This window comes from Dreissena polymorpha, chromosome 1 (genome assembly GCF_020536995.1).
Source record: "Dreissena polymorpha isolate Duluth1 chromosome 1, UMN_Dpol_1.0, whole genome shotgun sequence".
In the NCBI taxonomy this organism is placed as follows: Eukaryota; Metazoa; Mollusca; class Bivalvia; order Myida; family Dreissenidae; genus Dreissena; species Dreissena polymorpha.
In genome coordinates this window covers 124749802-124773792 of record NC_068355.1, presented here as the reverse complement: position 1 = coordinate 124773792, position 23991 = coordinate 124749802, and the positions used below count along the sequence as shown (strand labels likewise).

Here is a 23991-nt window from a genome sequence, read left to right as displayed (position 1 = left end):
ATGATTTATTGTAAGCACTCTTAATCTGGACAGGCAGTGACATTGATCACATGATTTATTGTAAGCTCTCTTAATCTGGACAGGCAGTGACATTTCTAACATGATTTATTGTAAGCACTCTTAATCTGGAAAGGCAACGACATTGCTCACATGATTTATTGTAAGCACTCTTAATCTGGACAGGCAGTGACATCGCTCTAATGGAGAATTGTAAACACTCACTCTTAATCAAGACAGGCAGTGACATTACTCCCATGATTTTTTGTCAACACTCTTAATTTAGGACAGGAAGGGACACTGCCCAATGGTATAGTTTAAGCACTCTTAATCAGGACAGGCAGTGACATTGATCCAGTGGTATATTGTAAGCCACCTTATTCTGGATAGGCAGTGACATTTCTTCCATAGTATATTGTAAGCACCCTTAATCAGGACAGGCTGTGACATTTCCCCAATATTGTAAGCACTCTTAATCAGGACAGGCAGTGACATTACTCCCACGTTTTTTTGTAAGCACTCTTAATCAGGACAGGCAGGGACATTGCTAAAATGGTATATTGTAAGCACTCTTAGTTAGGAGAGTAGTGGCATTGCTCCAATGGTTTATTGAAAGCACTCTTTATCAGGACAGTAGTGGCATTTCAACAATGGTTTATTGTAAGCACTCTTAATCTGGTAAGGCAGTGACATTGATCACATGATTTATTGTAAGCACTCTAAATCTGGACAAGCAGTGACATTGATCACATGATTTATTGTAAGCACTCTTAATCTGGACAGGCAGTGGCATGCTCACATGATTTATTGTAAGCACTCTTAATCTGGACAGGCAGTGACATCGCTCCAATGGTATATTGTAAACACTCACTCTTAATCAAGACAGGCAGTGACATTGCTAACATGATTTATTGTAAGCACTCAGGACAGTAGTGACATTGCTCCAATGGTAGATTGAAAGCACTCTTAATCAGAACAGTCAGTGACATTGCTCAAATGGTTTATTGAAAGCACCCTTAATCAGGACAGGCTGTGGCATTAATCCAGTGGTATATTGTAAGCCCTCTTAATCAGGACAGGCAGTGACATTCATCAAATGGTTTATTGTTAGCACTCTAAATCAGGTAAGGCAGCGTCATTGCTCACATGATTTATTGTAAGCACTCTTAATCAGGACAGGCTGTGACATTAATCCAGTGGCATATTGTAAGCACTCTAAATCAGGACAGGCTGTGACATTAATCAAATGCTTTTCTGTAAGCACTCTTAATCAGGAGAGGCAGTGATATTAATCAAATGGTTTATTGTTAGCACTCTAAATCAGGTAAGGCAGTTACATGATTTATTGTAAGCACTCTTAATCAGGACAGGCAGCGCCATTGCTCACATGCTTTATTGTAAGCATTCTTAATCAGGACAGGCAGTGACATTTGTCCAATGTTTTTGTAAGTAATCTTAATCTGGACAGACAGTGACATTGTTGCAATGGTTTATTGTTAGCACTTATAATCAGGACAGTCAGCGACATGTTTGTATTTCAAAGTTTAAGAGATGTGTGTCTGACGCTGCATTATGTGTGAATCCAGAGTGTGTTCCAGCACTACTATCTTAATGACCTATAAGTCTCAAGAAAGTTGATATGGATTATGAAGTATAGCAGCAATTTCCAGCTATTTACTCTTACTTCAAGATTTGGTATGGTCTTGTGTTTTGGCGTGCAGCTGGAATACTGGGCTTACAGGCTTACAACGCCTATGCACAAAATACATGTCATCCTTTGCTGACCGGAGCTGCCATGCAAAGCTTCAGCACCATTGCTGGTTTGACAGAGAATATGATCACAAACACATGGTTTTCACATATTTTCACATTTTATTAGTCAACACTAAATGCTTACAGTATGCATGCAGTTCATTTTTCATACCCGAGTAAAAATGTAAGTTTAAATTGTGTAACACCTAGCAAAATGTAGTCTAAATAATCAATTAACATATGTGTATTGTAACTTAATAATCAATACGAGTACAAAGGTTTAAGAATTCCTTAAACAGTTTGAGAAAACAAAATTGATCAGATATCTGGAAAACAATAGTCCTTGACTAGCAGAATGCCATTTGTAACGGGAGAAAATGCATGTATAAACAGTTTTACATAAAATCAACTAGTAAAGAATGAGATGAGTTAGCTGCAGTTGCATATAAAACAAGAGCCAACATGGCCCCAAGTCGTTTGTCATTAGGGTTACTGGACATTGTTAGTAGAATACAATATAAACATCACACACTATATCACAAAAAGATCACACAACAATCCAAAACCGCAGGAATTACCAACAAATTTACATCAATTATAATGTAACTTGTAATAAATCCAGTCAAGATGTTGCATTTCCTGAATGTTGATGGAAAGGCGTGGAGAGATGTTGCCTCCCTGACAAGATTGATTGAGTGTAAATCATGAACTATCTATCGGCTGTAAACAAGGATTTACTTGAAAAATATTTCACTTTACCTATTAGGCTGTGCTTATCATGACATAATCTATGAGGCAAGATTCATGCAGACTAGTCTCCAGTTGATGGCTATGTTTTGCAATGTGATCTGTCAACAGACTGAGCCCATGAGAGCCAAGAAAAACATACCTCGTAGAATGTGTCGAAAATTTCAATAGATTGATACCTAGTAAATGTGTAGAAAAATTTGATTTATTCATTCATTCTGCTTAATTAGATTAGTTAACATATATGATAATTACAACACTTAATGTTATAATAAATAGTATAAATTAGGATATAATTAACAAGGCCTTAACAAACAAGTCAGACTATTTTTTCAACAAACACATAACAGAAAATCAAGTAAGAATGCATGCCTATTCAGTATACTTATGGCAACTGAATTTTTAAATATTGAACATACAGTATAATGTATTTATAAATGTTACAGACTGATGTAAAAATACAAATGCTACAATATGCTACCCCTGAATGTATATATTTGGTCCTAGTAGAATGGATAACAAATACTAGTATATGGAACAACATGCACATTGATATATCTTAATAAAGATTGCACAACATTCTATAGAAACTAATTTGTTGACATTGGGTATATGAAATATTCAGAATTAACGGATGTGCGGGTTTAACGGTGCTTTTGATTTTTTAATAGTGTATCGCATGAACAATAATAAATAACAATGATAAATGCTGTACAATGTATATGCTGCTTACATGTGTGATATTATGCGAATACTGATTGAGACAGAGAGATGTCTGGACAGAATGTCAACAGCTTGATGAGCATTGGACTGCTTGTTGATACTGCATGCCACCTGACTGCAGTGACCTCACGTACAGACCGCTGTTTGAGTCCAAAGCCTGACCATTGGTCATTCTCTCACGGAACAAGTCTATTCGTGACCCAGAGGACGGGGTGTCCGACTCAGCGGTGGAGTTTCCAGGATGCTCGTTGACTGATTCATCATCATCAATGTCATTCATGTTACTGGCTTCACTATCACACGCACTATTCGGGGAAACTGGGCCACTTATGGGATCAACACGAGAACTTTCATCTTCGACTTTATTTTCGTCCTCGTCTCTTTCAAAAGTCATGCTATCTGAGTGATATTGTTCAATGTCTGTTTCAGTGCCCAATCTACTGTCCTCATTCATTTCCTCCTCCTCTTCATCGTCATCTTTATCGATTTCAGAGGCGTTTTCAACTTTCTCATATTTGTCATATTCGCCATTGTCAATCATAGCAATATCATGCAGATCACCAAATTCACTCATCTCCTTTATTGCTGCCTCTGTGGTATGTTGAATAAGCATGCTGTAGTCCATACTCATCCCTGACGGAATACAGTTGCCCGTCTTCCAATGAGTTTTGAGTCCGCTGGCACTGATGTACTTCCTGTTACACTGCGGACATTCGTAGGGGCGCTCATTTGTGTGAAGCCTCTTGTGCAATTTTAAATGTACGAACTGCGTGAATTTCGCCGGGCAGAGCTTACACTGGAACGGCTTTTCTCCGCTATGCAGACGCATGTGGGTCTTCAGGTTGGACGTAGAGCTGAACCGTTTGTGACACACACTGCATTCATGAGGCTTCTCACCCGTGTGAACCAGATGATGCTTCTGAAGATGTGCAAGCTGGGTGAACCCCTTGGAGCACGTCTTGCAAACGAAGGGACGTTCGCCAGTGTGGGTTCGAAGGTGGACTTTCAAGTTGGACAACTGTCCGAATGTCTTTAAGCAAAATTTGCATTCGTACAGCATTTTTCCGTCTTTCTTTCTCAGAGGGTAAGGCAGAGATCTGTGACCACGACCCTCCATGGCAGTCTTTGGTTTGGATAGATTGAGAATCTGTGATGTGTCTGAGCCTGACATACTGGAGTGAGACATTGGTGGGCGGGCGTAGATGGGTGGCTGGAGGTGGGGGGCGTGTGGCGAGAATGGAGGCTGGCCACTGCTCATTGGGGGATAGCCCGGGGGAAACATTGGCCATGGCATCTGGGGGTACTGACCAAATGGATACATCGGTCCAAATGGGTACATGCCTGGTAAGGAAGGAGGAAAGTACATAGGTGGTGGAGCTGGGGGCATTTTACTCATTGGATTTCCATGGTAGAAACTTGGAGTACATGTCTTCAGGGTTATGGTTCATAAATGGGTTCATACTGTTCATTGGTTTGTCCATGATCATGCCGGGGAACCTAAACGGCATTGGAGCCATAGGTTCTGAGATTGGCACCTTAATGTCTTTCGTATCAACCAATGGCTTCTTGTCAGATTCAGATGAAGTAACACTTTCTATCTCGTTTTTAGTGTCAGATTTCGGACTGTGTTTAAGCTCTTTAAAACTCTCCATTTTGTGCTCTGTGTGTTCCTCTCTCCTCTCTTTCACCTTTTTCATGAACAAGTTCTCATAAAAGCCCGAGCTCAAACTCCTCTTTGGCGTACTGAAGGTGGGTTTAATGGGGGATGGAGCCAGTATGCTGGGTATGCTACCCTTTCCTGATGATATTGGCGAGATCTTGCTAGTGAATGCACTACCGGTGCCATGGCACAGTTTGGGACTCTTAAATGGAGATAGAGAGTCGTCAATGTTGAATGAGCCTCGTTTCAGAGCGTTATGGTCAAGATCATCACTTGTGGGACTGCCGTCACGTTTGTGTAGACTGTAATCGATGGCGTATCCGTCTTCTCGAACGCCACTGTCATCACTATCGCACAGCTCATCTTTTCTGTGACTGGTGCGCTCAGGTTCATGGCCTGGTTTTCTTGGAGACTGAAGAGGATTGGGATTCAAACAGAGGTGGCGATCCTCGACAAACATCGGTAAGGGAGTAGGCTTTGGTGGGTCCACTGCCTGGCGCCCTGCAAGTATACAATGTAAAAATATTATCTCATGACCTTACAGATACGCACTTTGACACTTTGTAGTGCCTTAGAACATACTGCAAATAACTTGCAGCTGTTCTGGGGTGGTATTCCAGAAGCATCTTAAGTTAAATTTTATTTTTATCCTTAAATTGGGAATTTTTCTTATGTGTTTCATTTCATACTGCAATAGTTTGGCATCGAAAATTACATCAAAATAACATCATTATGTCAAGGTAATTTGAGGAATACCAAAAAAATATGCATGTCTTTATTTAGTAATGAAAGACAAAACATTGTAATTTTGAACTTAAGTGAAAATATTTAAGAACTGACTTAAGATGTTTCTGGAATACGACCCCTGGTTTTATGCTTGTTGCATATAGCCAATTTTACTTTGCTTCCGCACTGTAAAGAGTTCACTAAACCCACATAAATTACATCCCAGATTATGTTGTGATGAGAATCCCTACTTTTTAAATTATACATAGACCGTGACATATCAGTGTTAAATTGTGTTTGTTAAGTGTTATAAAAAGGCAATTTCTAATGTATGTTTTTATTTAAAAACATTTACTCAAAACAAAATGAATTTGACATGTAAATAACGCTATCCTTTTTACTGTTATGATAAATAAATACTAATTAAATGCATAATATCAAATTCTGTCAACACATTTCCATGCCTTTTGTAAGTTTCACATTTAATTTTATTCATTGTAAATTTACATTCTGTATCAAATGGCCAACAAAACATTATTCAATTAAGTATTATATTTCACATACACTGGAGTGTGTGCAGTATATTACGCAAAAACATGTTCATGCCCATAAATAACGGCAAAATTCAACAGGTGTTGAAGAGACAAGAAAAAACATTGTGAACTCCTGCATTCTGTTAGCCTGGGGATGTAAGATTCGTTTTCTACTCCTTTATAGTATTAAATTCATATCACGTTTTCTACTCCATTATAGTATTAAATTCATATCACAGTGTCATTTAGATAAATTAGTTTTCATTCAAAACATCCATTATTGTGAAACTGAAAGAAAGCCTCAGCACCAAAAAGATAATCCTTAAAGCTAAAAATTATTATTTGGGATAGGCAGACTTTTATGGCAAATTTATGTTTCTTTGACAATGGTCTGTCGCAATAGTTAAGTTACTCTGAAGTAATCTTTAAAATGGAGGAATAATAAGGGAAGTGTGACAAAGACACTTTTTTTTATAAGTTCTTATTGCAATTGGAACTGATCTTGTAAAGGTTCTCAGAACAGGTACTGCACCCAGAACCTTCTGATAGCTAGGCGGCAACCATGACCTCCTTTTAATTAATTTGTATTACAACTAAAATATGTTATAAATTAAATAACTAAGATTAACAACATAAATCATAATAAGTCCTGCTGTTGAAAAATAGGGGCCGAACACACATGGCTAATTAGGGATGACACATTCCGCACATGGCTAATCAGGGATGACACATTCCGCTTTTAAGAAATTTTTGTTTGAGGGAAGTCTCTTTTTAACAAAAATCCCATCTAGGCTTCAGGTGTGATCTCAATTAGCCTGTGTTTACTGCACAGGCTAATCTGAGACAATACTTTACGCGCATGTATTAAATACCATTTCCCAAGAGCAAGGCCCATGATAATAAAGGTCAGCGTTTAACAGTAAATCTTGTGGCACTCACTCCACGCCTGAAGCATCTCCTCTCCGGTCTTGGGAACATTGAGCCTCTCGGCGTACTCGCGGCAGTACCAGACGAGGAGCTCGGTGTTGGGCGGTATTGGCTTGATAGTGTAGAAGTAGATGTTGAAGTCGATCTGGCATGCGATCAGGTTCTGCTGGGAGCTGTTGTAGCTGAAGTTGACGTAGTGCATCCAGTTGCTGCGACTCGTGTCTCCGACGTCCATGTACTTGCATGTTGTGTTATCTTTGAAGATCTAGTGAATAAGAATATAGTGTTTTTTTATCAGAACTGTACAAAAAGAGTGGTTTTATCAGAACTGTACATAGAGAGAGGTTTATCAGAACTGTACAAGGTTAACCCCTCGGATACATATTTTGACGCATTTGTAGTCCCTTTGAAACTCAAATTAAATATCAAAGACCTTTCTAACCAGATTCAAGTTTTAAAGTCTTCATTTTCAACCTTAACATACTGATGAGCAGCAAACTCATCTAGTTTTATGCTGATTGCATATTTAAAAAAAGGGTTAAGATGGAGTGATATCTACATTGCAAAAGTGTAGAAATATATATCAAGAACTTGTTGATCCTGTTGTCTTTGAAGATCAGTAAAATATGTAGAGGTTCATCAGAATTGTTGTTGAAAAACAGAAGAATCGTGGAATGAGTGTATTCAAAGTATATCAATTAATTCATGCTTGATTGCATTGAAAGTCTTTGGCTTATTGAGACCATCTTGAGTCTATTATCTGGGTAGAACCAGTACTTGGTCTCATTGCAAACAACATTGAAAATATCACTGAAAACAAGAACAACAAATATAATAATAATAATTATTATTATTTATAATTTTATATTTTTGATTATTATTATTATCATTATTATTATAATACTTTTTTTTATAAATTATAATTTCCTGAAAAGCAAATATGAGTATTTCAGCATGGATTTTTTTTAAAACAATTCTGCAATTCTGATTAATAATAAAAAATAAACAATGGTAAATTGAAAATTCAGTAATTTGATTTTAGTTAATCTGTCTAGAGATAATATTATTTACAAGATTACTATTAGCAGTGTATATAACAGCAAAACCCAAACACAAAAATAAAAAGATGACTGCACACTCATATCTAAAAAATTTGAACAGGGATTTTTGTCAACATTTATATAAATGTTATTTTTAAGATAAATGTTTAATGAATGATGTGATAGAGTGATAAGTGGGTAGCCCATTTCTTTTCACCCATTAATTGTAAACGTAAAATCGCATTACAAAACAAAATTAACATGTTTTTCATGTTTAATACAGCGGATCCTCTGAATATGAAATGATTATATCAGTTAATATCATTGTGGCGAAAAAACAGCAATGGAGACTGCATTTTCAAAACCTCTTCTTAAATTTTGACAAGGTATTCAGATCTTTGGCGTTAAATGATTAATTGAATTTATGATAATGTTAGACACATTTGTTCCTCCTATTCTCACTTTCCATTTGAAATTCAAGCTCATTAAAACTTGCACACACTACTAGGGCCACATTGTATACCGTGATATATCATTTCTCTATTTATTGCGGAGGCGCTCTTGTCATTTTCAATATACATAATTGCTTTCTTGATGCCAGCGCCTATCTTGTTGAACTGCTGTGCATAATGCAATTGATAATATTCACCTATGATGGACAGGTAATCACTTACTTAAGCTGTTCATTGCAGCATAGGACCCACTGCAATGTTCTTGGAAAGACTTTCAAAAAAGTACTGGTTCTGCCCAGAAAATGGGACTGAAGCTTTAATGCAAGCTATCAAAACAGTATGCCATCTGAATGTACAAAATATAATAAACTTTGCAAGGGTCAGCAGAGAAAATGGGTATTATTAGTGAAACTTTTTTTCGATCACACGCCACAATCCCTTCATAAACATTATACCAAATAGTGCAAATTTCCATTGAAATTAAGGGAAACACAAGGATGTTCATTTCTATTTATTGAAGATGCTCCCCTTTAATTGGCAAACCATCATGCTATTTTCACTCAATGAGGGCAAATTTCTCTCTTGTTTGTGTTATGAGGCAAAGTCATTTTCAGAAAAAAGAATCCTTAAAAATCATGCAGTTTTCCATTTAAATCTATCTTACTCCTGGAGCATTTTTCATTTCTTTACTATGAAAATGTGTTTCCTAAATGCGCAAATTCCCATCCCCCCACCCCAAAAAAAAATTCAGGGCACTTAGTTCCCTCCCCAAACTACTTGATAGTGTATAATCGATTTTTATGCCCTATTAACCCTTTGCTCAGAAGCCAAGCGAAAATGGCTATATACAACCAGCATAAAACCAGAGCAGTTTGATCAGATTTTATGCTGTTTGCTGCTCATCGGTTTCTTGGGGTTTAAAATGAAGCCTTCAAAACTTAAATTTAATATGATTCTCTAAGGGGCTACAAATGTGTCAAAACGCGTTTCTGAGGAGGAAAGGGGCAATTATAACCTAGGCGTCCCATGATACTTACCTTCCACAGACATATGCGGCTGGAGTCCGCATGGCGCGGGGGCTCCTCCAGGCTGATCTCCCCATTGAGCGGCCCGAACCTGGTACCTCTGGGTATGTAGTCCACGCTCCATACCCCCTGCGCCTGCAAGAGAGGAATAGGGACATTATTATGGGTACTTATACTCGGTTGCTGTAGTTGAAACATGGTTTTAAATGTTGTGTGGGGAATTAATGTCAGTGACTTATGGTTAACCCGTTCATGCCTAGCGTCCTGAAAAAAGGACATTGCAAACAGCGTAAACCCAGATGAGACGCCGCATGATGCGGCGTCTCATCTGGGTCTACGCTGTTTGCTTAAATGAATTTTTGTAAGAATTGTTCTAAATATAGAAATAAATAAACTAGACATCCCTAATTTTGGAAATACGTGGATCCAACTTAGAAGGATGGGAGAGTCCACTGGGCATAAATGGGTTAATATTGAAATCTGTTCAATCAATCATATTTACATTTTTGTGGTATGAAAACAATGTGAACAATAAATGGGAATGCGACTGAGGTTTATGATAAAAACACACATTTTATTGTTAAAAGGAATCAAATGAGTGTAAGTATTGGGAACAAAACTATGGGATGACTTTCATTCATGTGTTTCTATGAACATTACAATTTTAGAATAAAAGACAAATTTGCTCTGTGCTGTATGTACAGACAACACAGTGTGTGCTCGGATTCAAAAGGCAAAAGAAAGCGGAAGCAAAGAATTTAATTGACATATCCAACATCATGATAAGAAATGATGTCATGCAGATCACAGTTAATTTCAGTGATGGAAAGATACACAAGTGGCTCTGGTGGGAGCGTGCAGCTGGCAGAAACAGTGTGCTGCCCCCAAATAGCTGCTGCCTGATAGGCCCGGTGGGCTTGTAGCTGATGTCAGGGGCAGATAACCTGGGATAACCCTCGCATAGTGGCAGTTTACAGAGCTGGGACCTCTGCAGATTCCTTGCTGAATTAATTTAATCTCATCACTTCTAACTTTCGTTGGGAATCAGGGTAGAGAAAGTTCTGTATGTTTGAGTCTTTAATTCTTATCATGTAGTTGCATACATTAACTTTGACAGATTAAAAATGATGTGCTGTTACATTTTTAAGACAAACTCATAAAGTTTGGTATGTGTAATTTTCTTGAAATTTGGGAATTATTTCTTTAGTAATTTGTATAATCGGTAGCAAAATGCTCTGAAGGTCTGATATATGATTAATATTTAACATTAAAACAAATCAAATGATTATCTGTCATTGAATTGAAAGCCCACGCAAAAATATGAAGCTTATAAAATCAACTTATTTTTTTAATTTCAAATATTACTGAAATATTAAAGACACTCTGTGTGTTTTTTATTCTTATCTGATTTCTGTTAATTCAATTAAATTATCATCGTGTGTATCGAAAAACGTGATCAAATAGTATGTTTTTTCAATCTGCAATCTGGAACCAGTACAGCACATTGTGGATGTTCAGTAAAAGTTTGAATTCAAAATCATACAAAAAACATTCCATTATCACTTGCAACCAATTGGGCTGAAAATGTGTGCACGCGTCTGGAGATAGGGAAGATATATTTGCCATATTGAACTCCAAAAATATACGTTTGGTTCACAGTTGAGAACACACCTGAGGATTTGATATATCAGATAATTTCATTGGTTCATTAACCTCATAATCGACTTCATGTGTCCATGAAAAAAGGTGTCTCCATTTAAAGTGCATTGCAAGAGTATCAAAATGATGAATACCAAATATTGAACTCTTTAATTGTGAAAAACAAACTGGGATTATTTAAGAAAATTATATTAATGATATTGGTTTAAATCTATTGTCGCTGAATTGCATTGAGAGCCTGTTTTAGACTCTTTCATGTCTGTTTTCTGGGTAGAACCTTAATGCCATGGGGGTATATGGAGGCAGACTTTCAGAAAGTTCCTTGAATGATGAGCAAACAATGGGACACCTGGAACCTTCACTTTGCCATTGCATATTCTGTACTTATGTTAACAATTTATAATTATCAACACTACTGAGGAGAGGTTAGGAATGATATCCCACTAATAAGAGAATTCCAAACTAGTTCAGACAAATGTAATGTTGAAATGTTCATTCTTGAAATTGAGAATGAGGAATGAGGTTTTATAAATGGACATTTTAGTAAAAGCAATTTATTGCTATGGTCTGAAATCATTTAAGATGTGTAGAAAGTTATGAAAACCATTAAATAAACATGCCTTATCACTCTGTCATCAGTAAAACACGATACAATCTATGATAATCTATTAACAGTACATAAGGTAAAAATAAGAAATACAATCAAATTACACTGAAACCTTTTTTCACTCAAATCATAAGCATTAGGCCTATTGAAAAGATCAATAAATTAGAAATTTAATACAATTTTCGTGTAATTTAAAGGGTATTAAACTTTATCACAGATCTAAAAATTAATTTTCATACGTAATGCACGCAAATGGGTGAAATTATCTCCTAAATTAACCCCCTTGGTGACACTTGTCAATTAAAGGAAGGATATAGCCTTACCCTTTCAACAAAACAGTAGCACTTAAAGTGAATGTAAAGTCATTTTTCAAATACAATACTTACATTATATGAGATAAGAAAAAACATCATTAAAAAGTAATCAGAACAACTTGATACATGACAGTCGCACTGGTCAACCTTAATTAAATTGAATATACTTCAATTTTATTTAACAATGCTTCCTTGCTACCATAACAACAAGAAAAACATGAATATAAAAAAGTTCCATACAGATGCCCAACCAAACACTAAGTAGCATCTCACAAAATACCAGTGAAAAAAGACAGAGGTCACAATACCAGTGAAAAAAGACAGAGGTCAGAATACCAGTGAAAAAAGACAGAGGTCACAATACCAGTGAAAAAAGACAGAGGTCAGGAGCAAACTCTTTACACTGTTAATACCATAGCTTCTGTTTGCATGTTATGAAGGAGTACATCATTTCCTGCAATAATATAATCCTAATTGATGTAAGCTGCAATCAAACTATGGCAGTGTTTATTTAATTCAGCTAGGATAATATTGAAGATACTACTATCAGAGATTTCTCAATATTTGGCTAATTAATGCCTATTTCACAAACTTTCCCTTGACTGGAAGTGTTTACGCTAGATATGGGGTAAGCCCGGGGCAGGCATGATTGGCACATTGTGCCGCCCCGGTAGCCTGTTATCAACCGGGGACAATCAACCAGGTACCAAAGGTTGGCATAGTTTGGGATTAAACGGGTGATAGTGAATGGTGATGTTCAATACACTGAGATAGCCTGATTGACCCATTGGGAAAGCAGTAAAAGTGACTGGGCACTTGGGAACATCCACAATGGATTGGAATTTGTGTGAGTTTTTCTGACTTATTTTGGAAAACTAGCATCACATGCTATATTGGGAATATCATAATAGATTCTTAATTATATGAAGTCCTTTTTGTGAGTTTTGCACAATTTTTGAGACAAGAGGACCCAAGACCCAATGTTGTTCAGTTCAGACTCGAAGAAAATGAACTTTTGATTAGCTTTTGCATAGTTTCAATAACCATTGTAGAACTCAGCTAAGATATCATTAGAACAAATGACATACTTCCATGTTGTTTTTTTCTTTTTCCAAATTATATTTCTATTTAAGTAATTATTATCATTTATATTTTTTATTAAAAAATACTTATAAATGTGCAGAAAGTTATAACCAGTAATAAATAATTACATAAACAAAATAATTTTGCTTCCTGGTAGGCAATTTCTACATAACCCCATTCACCACTTACGGCCAATACATATTTTTCTGATGCTCTCTCATATTGTGCTGATATTTTCTTTACGATTAGAAACCAAACATTAAAGGACCACCAGGATAACAAGCTCCTGATTTTATGACTGCTGACTGTTACCCACCTGCTACACACGCAGCCTTTGCAAAAATTCTCATTAACAAAGTGACCAGCAAGTGTCGGCACCAAACCAAGGATCCCCAAGATGACAACAGAAACCAGAATTTCATTGCAACCCGCAGATGTTTTCCAGCAGAAATCAAAGTGAGCGATGATATCATGATAGCGATGAAAAATAAGCATGTTAGGTAGATACTATCTACAACCTTTAAGTTTAGGGAAATGAATTTTCTTCTGAAAGCAATAGCTATCTGAATAATTTAATGGCAAAGTATAACTGTGATAATAGAACAGGTGGGGATATAGAGCAAAACGTAAAGAAGTGAAGAGCTCTGCATGACTATTTTAAAATATGGTCCACTTTGAAGCTTGCTTTGACTCTGGCAACAGGTGAAATCAAGAGAGATATAAGTGTTATTATTAAAGAGACACCTTTATGTATTACACTAACAGGTGAAATTTGGGGAGATAACTTTGTATCATTCTGTTTGCAAGGGGCACAATCAATGTATGTAACTCTATAAGCATGATAGTAGAAACTGTTGAAAATCAAGTACTAAGTTATCCATTCACATCTACTTACATGGTGTGAGCTTATGATCAAATAGATGAAAATAGATTTGAATTCCTATGCTTTATACTTCAAGAGCCAAACAGAGCAATTATTAGTGTCAAATAATTGCACACACACGCTAATATTTTATCAGAGAGTCCTCAAACTATAGACTAAACATTAGCATTATAATGATAGCTAATTGAGAAATTTATTCAGTCTCAAGTTTTATTTCAATCATGAAAGGTTATCATAGAAAGTTCTGGGTGTCATCTTCAAAGGTAACTGTGCAATCAATCAGCAGTGAATAAATATTAAAATTGTGTTCAAGCCCTGTAGGGGACATGCCGGCAATTCCCTCCCCGAATCTGACAAACTTTACTATAAATGTGCTGCGCTAAATTTATCAATTAAAGGATTATAATCAACTAAATAAATAAGTTCATTCTTTGAAGTGAAAACATTCCTCACTAATATAATCGTACTTGGAATTACAATTTTTAATTAGTTAGAAAGAAATAATTTCGATAGGCTTGGTCAACTTTCATCTGTTTAGTTTTGAATGCTCCAAGTTTAAACAACGCAAATGAATGTAGCAAAAGTTGAGCGAGTGTATGTTATCAAATGAAACATCACTGTCAACCTGTGATCCAACCTTGGATTCTCTGTTTATGAAAGGCAATGTTATACAAAGTCTTTCATCATTTCATATCATAACGAACCCTTTCATTTTCTTGTAGACACTGAGACACTGGGATCAAGCTATTCAAACAGGAGTTAAAAATGCAAGTTGCAGATTAGGTCTGAAGAGTGTTATTTATCTTCTCCTCCTTTTTGAAACTGAATCAACTAGTTCTACGGCTTCAATGCAGCTCTTAAACGCACATCAATCTAAAAATGCATTGGCCTGTAATTATATTTAAATGGCTAACTGGTATTTAGCGACAACCAGATATGGCGACGAAAGTTCGACAAAAAATACTGACCATGGGAAAAGGAAATTTTGAAATATATCAAAACATTTTGAACGATTGAGAAAATTACATAGTGTCAACATGCTTTCCTTTCTTGGAGCCGTGACAAAAGTGAAAGCTGCAGAGACGGGGTATTAAGGTGTCAAAACCATTGAATTAAACGGTGAAACCTGATCAGGCCCTTAAAGCATTTAAAGAGAATTTATGCAGATACTGTGCAGTGATAAGCTACTGAATTCCCTCATATCTCACTGAACTAAGCACTGAAATCTGCCACCTCCAGACAGGAAATGGGAACAGAAAGTGTCTATTTGGGGACACTGACAAAAGGGTCTCACCTTTGCTACAGGTGGGGTGGGGCCCAGAAGTAAAATGCAGACTCACAGGGGTGCATATGGCCTCGTTATCAGCTCAACATCTTGTTAAGCTGCATAAAAACTCTGATTTACTGCTAAATAGGTTTAGATGTAAATATTCTAATTTCACTATCATCCCCTGTTAATGGCCATCTGAATTTCTATAATATGCCATTATCATAATGTTAATAAGGTAAACCAACACCACAGACTACCCCTCAAGTGCCTGACAAATGTTGTATGGAAAGTGGAGTACCGTAAACTGTTTTCAAAACCACTTTTCATGGCCTCTTCCACATTCACATACTTTCATAAGAAATTGCCACAGAGAAATATGATTGACAAATATAAGTGAATATAATTGAATCGCGTTCTGAGAAAACTGGGCATAATGCATGTGCGTAAAGTGTCGTCCCAGAGTAGATTGTGCAGTCCGCACAGGCTAATCAGGGACCGCCTAAATTGGATTTTGCTAAGAAGTTTAAACGAAGTGTCATAAAAGTGGTAAGTGTCGTCCCTAAAAGCGGTAAGTGTCGTCCCTGATTAGCCAGTGCGGACTGCACAGGCTAATCTGGGACGACACTGTACGCACATGCATTATGCCCAGTTTTCTCAGAACACGACACAATTTCATAAACAGCATTAATAGTGTCACAAGCGTCTTTGTAAACAAAGCATGTGTGTCAGCAAGAAGATATAAAAACTTGGATATGGTAAATTTTTTTTAAGTGTAAATGCCGAAACAATCATGCTCTCCTTTTTTCAAATGCTTATATTTTCTTAAGTATTCAGAACAAGGAAAAATTCAATGACATGCAAATGAGGATAAACTCAACAGTTTGTTTCCTTATTTTTCATTTTAATCCAAAAAAACAACATTTGCCTTCATGCCTGCACTTATGAGCTGTAACTGATTGCTCCGGACATTTCTATGATAACTGGTACATGACAACAAACAAAGTTAAATCACTTTTGCACTATCCGGTAAACAATATATTTTGGCAAGTCCAAGAGGGAAAATAAAGCGAAAAATTAATTATGTTTTTTAAAAGTTTGGGCATGCAAATTGCAATGAAAGTGTGTTTTTTTGTGTTTGGATATTGTCAAATATTATGAATGAGTGAAAGGAATTTGAGATAGAAGCCTTGTATAAAAGATGCCACCACTTGTTGGGAATTAAATTTCCATTAGTCTTTACAATGATGTCAGTTTAACATCACAGCTTCTTTATAAATTGATAAAGCTCATCAAATAATCACTTTCATAGAAAATGAATGCCTATTGACAAAGGTGCAATGCTTTCTTCCTGCAGGAAAATAAACAGTCATATTTTCATTTGAAGTCCTCACAATTAACATTTGCATGTGACACTCAGCACTTTTGCGCATTAAAAACATGCACTTTGTTATATGAATGTTTCAATATAAAAAAGCACATATTGCCAAGGCTATTTAATAAACTTCCTTTAAAAGGGTTAATCAGCTGATACTCATTCCTAAACTAACTGTTAGCTTGTATCTATCGAAATAAATATGCCATCAGGGCAGTATTAAAACTATGAATGCATGTCATTAAATAAATTATTTATTTATTAGCAAGTTACTTCTGCATAAGTATTTTTTTAATATTAAAAAATATTCCATACATTTTACTTGTTCAAAACATTATCAATTTTTCAAGTACTTATTTGTGAGGAAGTTGAACCAAATCCCCAATACCTTTGGTATCTGAGTTTCTAACTCCCAATGCTGTGCAAAAGAAAATCAAAGAAAAGCAGTAAAGTGCATATGAAAGTCACTTTCAGCAGTTGGATTCTCATCTGATGCAAGAGGCAATAAACCACAGTCTTGTTCCTAATCACCATTCTGTCAATAAAGATAATTTCAATGTGGCTTACAAATGTTTTTGTCATAAACCTGCCAGGGGAAGTGAGCCAGTGTGTGGAGCTATCTGTGTGCCAGTCACTGAATCCATACCGCCAACATTAATCTCCAGGGGTGGTATTCAAAAAGTATCTTAAATTGTATTCTTAACCTTGATTATTTTTTTAAAGTTCATGCAAATGTCTAACTGTTTTATATATAATTCCATAAATTATTTGATAAAAAAAGTTTATGTAACCGAATGCACTTAATAATGTTTAAATGACATGTTTATTTACATATCAAATGGATGACAAATATTAATAAAAAGAAAATTAAATCAAAGAATTACTTAAGAATATTATGGAAACTAACTCTGGACACTTAAATGGGGATTTTGTATCTTTCAATTGATGAAATCATAATAAATTAAAAACATGAAAATGTATATATGCATATTAGTAACTAGTTCAATTAACCATCTTCATTTCAGATTATAATACTTGAGAGTTGAAAGGCTGAGCCTGAAAGTTTATTGAGACATTTAACGATTTGTGTACTTGAAGAAATGTTTCTATGTTTTGCAAAGTACATTTTTTAATATATCCACCAATAATTATTTGGAGTACTATATAATCAGGGACGACACTTTCTGCCAAAATTGGATTTTTGCTTAGAAGACACTTTCTGTAAATGAAATATACCATAAAAGCAGAAAGTGTTGTCCCTGATTAGCTTATGCGGACTGCACAGGCTAATTTGGGACGACACTTTAAGCAAATGCATTAAACACCTTTTTCACAGAGCACGGCCCATATACATATTTTGCTTGAATTGTGGAATGTGTGGCATTATCCAAATAAGTGGCACAAACAGCAAGTTTTCTATACTTACATAATGAAAACTGAAACAGGGAAAATAAACACTAGAAAATAGAAAAAAATAGAAACTGTACATGAAAATATTAAGTCAACATGAATGATATTGCACAAGGGTGAAACAGTGACATTTTTAATTTGCAGGTCACTCATAGAAAAGTTGTTCTGGGCCTGAGGTTGATTAACTTATCAACCTCATGCATTTTGGGACTAATTTTGTATCAAAGCTGCAATTGAAAGCTTTATATTTTTTACTGACGGATAATTTAATATTAGAGTGGTCTGGTGCTGCGTGTATGCATGTGTGTAGGGTGAAAGAAATCTGAGTACCCAGGAAAAAAAACGCTATAGTGACCATAAACTCCCTTAAGATTCACCAGGAATGTGAATCGAACCCTGGTTGCCTAAATAAAAAGCTTGTGTTCCACTTACCAGACAGCCTACATTAAAACAAATAGCGTAAGGTTTAGGTTATTAAAACTAACCTGGTCTGGCTGGGTGAGCGACGGCTTCAGTGTCAGGTTGCGTGGTAGAGAAGCCTGTGCGCGGTTCCGGCACACCTTCTCGCAGGCTCGGTCATGCACGATGTAAACGCAGAACTCTTCAAATTCCTCCTCCTTCAGCTGAGTCATGTCCCAGCCATCTTCCAGGCTGTCTGCAAGTACAAACACAGGGGCGGTAACTCATGCTGTCCAAAGGGCCATGATTCATGCGGTACAATTTATATGAGCCACGCTTTGAGCTTAATGCATGTGCATTAAGTGTTGTCCCATGTTAGCCTGTGTAAGGCTGAACAGATACTCAAGGATTACACTTTCCACCTTTATGGAAGTCTCTTCTTTGTGAAAAGCCCTCATAAGCATGTGCCTACTGCACAGACCGATCTAGAACGACACTTTACTCGCATGCATTACGCCCAGTTTTCCCAGAACGAGGCTTATATAATCAAAGAAAAGGGACACAATCTGTCAATCGCTAGGACTGTAACTTATGCAGTTTAACCCTTGGCATACTGGGAAATTTGTCGTCTGCTAAAATGTCGTCTGCTGAATTTCTAAAATTAGCATTTTCTTCGATTTTATTCAAAGAATATTTTCCGAATAGCAAACAGTTTGGATCCTGATGAGACGCCACTGTTTGCAAAGGCCTTCAAAATTCGGTTCCCGCACTGAAAGGGTTAAGGACTTAATATTGTGAAGACAACGGATGCACAAAATGTACACATTGGTAGTATGCTACATAGTCAAATATATACACACAGGCCACAAATGTTGCAATTAAAATTGAAAAACAAGGGCCATAACCTTAAGCTGTCAAAGACATCATTCACAGAGTTGAATAACACAAATTAACATAACTTACAAATACACTTTGAACATGCATGTCCATTTGTACACATTTCAAACATTTCGGCAACTTAATACATTTTTTGAAGAAGCTAGTCTGTTGTTTTTTCCCGAATTTCCATTAAAAAAAACATGATCAATACATTTTAATAGTTGAATACTGTGTACATGTCCATATTTTCTGAGTACATATATTCTTAAATAGTACCATGCAATAAAGTTTTAAAAACAAAAAATAATATAAGTTTTTCTTCAAAACATGACATTCATATTAATAAAATTACTTATATTTCAATATCTCTGTTGTTGCATTTTATTAAAATACAATTTTTTAAGGTAATAACACCGCTTTAACCACTACCATGGAATAATTGAGTCTTTAAAAATAAATATTAACATTGAAGCAAATAATAATACGACAACAGGCAGATTGTACCAGCATAGATAAATGATGTTTAACCAAACTGTTTCAAAGACTAATTTTTCACAGAATGTGTGTCTTCCACTTTAACATAATGATTTTAAAACCTCAAACGTTTCATGTTGGAATGGTTTTCATTTGACGGAATATACATGTAGAAAAGATAATTTTTTAATGATCTTATGTTTTATTAAAAAGGTATTTGAGATAAGGACCTGATGCTTATCTAAGACATCTTGTAGTTCTAGCATCAACTGTTTTGAACTTCTTTTTTAAATAAGGCACATCAGAGACCTATCCACAATGTTACTTGTACATTAAAAAGACTTTGTTTATTAAGTCTTTCATTCCAAATTCATTGTTTTATACTCAGGTTCTCTGTAAAATGTATTTTTCATTGTTTTTATTTCACAATTACTAGAAATAGTGTCTCAAAAATATTTGTTTAATTAACCAACTTTATAAGAATATAATAATTATAATACAAAAATAAAAACTGTTTAAAATCTTGTTGAATATTTGGCTAATTATTGCTATTTCTGAACTAGATTTATTATATATCCTATGATTATATAATATCCTGTTTTTTTTTATTTATGTCAGTATTTTTAAATGAAACATATCCACCTTTAATCGAGTTTTTTTTCTTCAAAATCTTGTATTATAACATTAATCATACCAAAAAAGTACCAATAGCATCAAAATTGACAGTAACAAGCCCTGAAGTACCTATATGAGCATGTGCAACACAAGAAAGCCCAAATATCAGGAGCCCATGAGATAGCGGGCTCCTCTAGATAAACCTGCCTTCCAATCTCGCCCAAACATGAGCACCGAATTTCTGTCACAAGGACCCTTATGCAAATCTCATAATCTCCAAGGGTTCTCCAATTTGCTTTCGTAAATATATCTATATTGCAATAATAAATTGCTCCTGAGCACACTGAAATCTATGCAACAAGGTCAGGAGAAGGAAATGCAGGGAGATTTTACTTAAATATTCAATAAAAAAGAAGGTAAAATGGAAAATGTTTCATATTAATTTGATTCATTTTTGTTAATATCTTACATTGAGAGTGTATTTTAAAACATTTAATGCTAAATAACTAAGTAAATGACTGCCACATAAGAAGGCCTGGGGAGAGAATCCAAGTAATTTGTTTTTTTTTAATCTTAATTTTTGATAATATTTGTCTGTGCTTTATTAAACGACATTGTCATCAACTATCTTGCAATTATGATATTAAGAGACCATCGGAGACATAACTTTCCTTTAAAACATGTAGTCATGAGGCACAGTGTAATTTAATCATATCATTTTACAATTAAATTGGTGGTTATTTTGTAAGGTCATGAAAATTTGGAAATCATTACACCAGTTGAATGCAATTACAGACAAACAGTCTAATGGCCCCCTTTTTATGCTTTAAAAAGGAAACTTTCTAAACAAAATTTGATACAATAATAGCTGTCCCAAGACACTAATATACAAAATATATATAAAATATCCTAAATTAAAAAAAGGCTTGTCTAGAGACGATCTAGCTTAACCCATTACCACTTAAACATGTAATTTTGACACTTTTGTAGTCCCAATAGAAAGTGAAATTTTATTAAAAACCTTTCTTATTATTAAACAGCAAAAAACCTTTTGTTTTATGTTGGTTGCAAAAGCCATTTTCACTTTGCTTCTTATGGGGGGAAAGGGTTCAATAAGCACATCAATTATATCAAGTTAAGGTGTATCAGAAATTTAGTATGTTTAAAAGAGAAAAACTCAAGAAAACTAGATAAAGTATGATTCAGTATGTCAGTGAATCAATTATTATAATTTAATTAAGTTGTAACATAATTGAGTATGTTTGAATGAAAAAATAACTAGAGAAAGAAAGATTTTGAAGTAAAAATATATACAAACAAATTATTGTAATTTTGTTCTCTAGTTACACTACTAATGGTTCAATGAACAGTTTAATATAATATATATAAAGAGAGATACTATTATGTACAAATCAAAGTATTTATCACATATTTTAAATGCATTATATTTTACCATCACAAAAAAACTCATAACTAATGATTTGTTAAATACTAGTAAATTCACAATTTTAAAACTATGACTTACTAGTTAAGATCAAATAAAATGTATAACTAAACTTCTAAAATAATTGTTGACAAAAAAGCTTAAATAAGTAACAAATTTGCAGAACTAGACAATCTTAACATTTTGCAGAACTAAATGATCATTAAGTCACAGGTCAATTTTTTTAAAGAAATTACAATTCCTGTGCTTAAAACATACTGATAAGCCATGCCTTCCTAATGGCATGGGACGCACGTGCGTGTACTTACCTAACAGCATCTGTCTTCGAGTCCTCTCCAGAAGCATCCTGTTTAGACTTATATCACCGAAAATCATTGGAACTGATTAACTTTTATCTATTTTTTACTAAAATGTTATCTTTTTTGAGTCACAAAATATATTTTATGAAAAGTCACAATTTATTATTCATATTTTATTCTTAAGTCTCTGTAGACCTATATAATTATTTCACTTCTTGTTAACCACGCAAAAATCAGACAACTACCATGGTGCTCTTTTCTAATGCATTTTGCATAATGTTTGATTTTAAAAATGGAATTTCACCTATTCATATGGAGCTTTGCTTCATGAAAAGATGATATGATATAGCTGTCAATCAAAGACATCCCAGTGAATCTGTTATCAGAGCTCCACTAGCTCCACCCCTCTATGAAACGCAACCAGCCAATGAGAGAAGGGCATGTAGCATATCTCACATTGATACTACAAAGTCAATGGGGCGAGTGACATTAGAGGGTTTTAACTCCAATACTAACAAAACTCTCTGTATCTCATCTCAATAGTGTAAACTGCTCCATAATTGGTCGAATATCAGCTGATGTGCGGTAGAGGAAGGCGATTGCGGTAGCAGTTTGAAATAATTAACTCAGTGAAACGTTGGGCATATAAAGCCAGCCAGAGTTTATCTGGAGACACCTGTGATTTTGGGGCGCTTCTGATGACTATTTCCAGGTCAATGGAAATCATCAGGCAGTTAGGTGTGTTAAAAAGAGTTTGAAACCAAAGATTAACAGATAAACCCTGAAAGCCCATTTCTTCAAATTCACACATGGAAAGTTAGAAACAATGTTTTGGTATTTATCAATGGCTAAACCCCATAACACCTGTCTTGTTTTACTGTTTATTTAGGGCCAATTTAGGGTTTCCTCCAAATACCACCCAAAATGATAAAATGGATTAGGATGCCAACTGAACATCTTTAAAACACTTATCTAATCCACAGATATCACATTTATTGATATAAAATACAATAAATTACTAATAAAAATTTGTCTTTAAACACTTAATGCCATTGATTTGAGATGATGAACATAAAGAAAGTTAAAAACAAACAAACAGTATAATCAGTATAAATATGTTGAACCATTGAAATAAATGGTAAAAAATTTACAAGAGGACTAATTTATTAAAATGATAACTATGTTAATTATTTTAAAATTTAAAAACATAATTTTAAGTAATTATACTTAAATTGAAAATACATAAATATCTTAGCACTTGTAAGCTAGCAAATAAATAAATACCCATACAAAATGAATTAATTTACTTATACAAAATATTAATTAATAAAAGTATTTTAACCAAACAAAAATAAAAAACACGACCAACACCATAAAAGCAATACACTAATAATGGGGGTGGCTCTGTATGTCACAGGTGGTTTCATCATAATTGTCATAATTTACGGTTAGGGAGCTGTTCCATTTCACAGAAGTCTAGGTGTCAGTGCCCTCACTGGGGGTGCCGGGTATTTATGGCCTTGCCTATCACACTTATCTTGGGTCCCCAGGGGAGTGGGGCTTATTGGTATTAATTACTGTTGATGCCTACCATGGTACCCCTGTTGAGGACAACTGTTACTGATGTGATGAAAATGTTTGTCTGCTGCTATCCGTCATTGTTTGACAGTTCATAGAATGTCTGCAACACATCTTGTTTTT

At 35.1% G+C, this 23991-nt stretch overlaps 1 protein-coding gene across 1 annotated transcript; it reads right to left on the bottom strand.

Annotated features, from left to right (window-relative positions):
• Nucleotides 1-1849: 1849 nt before the first annotated feature.
• LOC127848583 (PR domain zinc finger protein 1-like) lies at nt 1850-22583 on the bottom strand. The gene is given in 6 exon segments (XM_052381131.1): nt 1850-4627; nt 4629-5380; nt 7078-7330; nt 9595-9717; nt 18666-18835; nt 22300-22583. Coding segments are annotated over 6 exon segments (2709 nt in total). The 5' UTR covers nt 22367-22583; the 3' UTR covers nt 1850-3283.
• Nucleotides 22584-23991: the final 1408 nt, after the last annotated feature.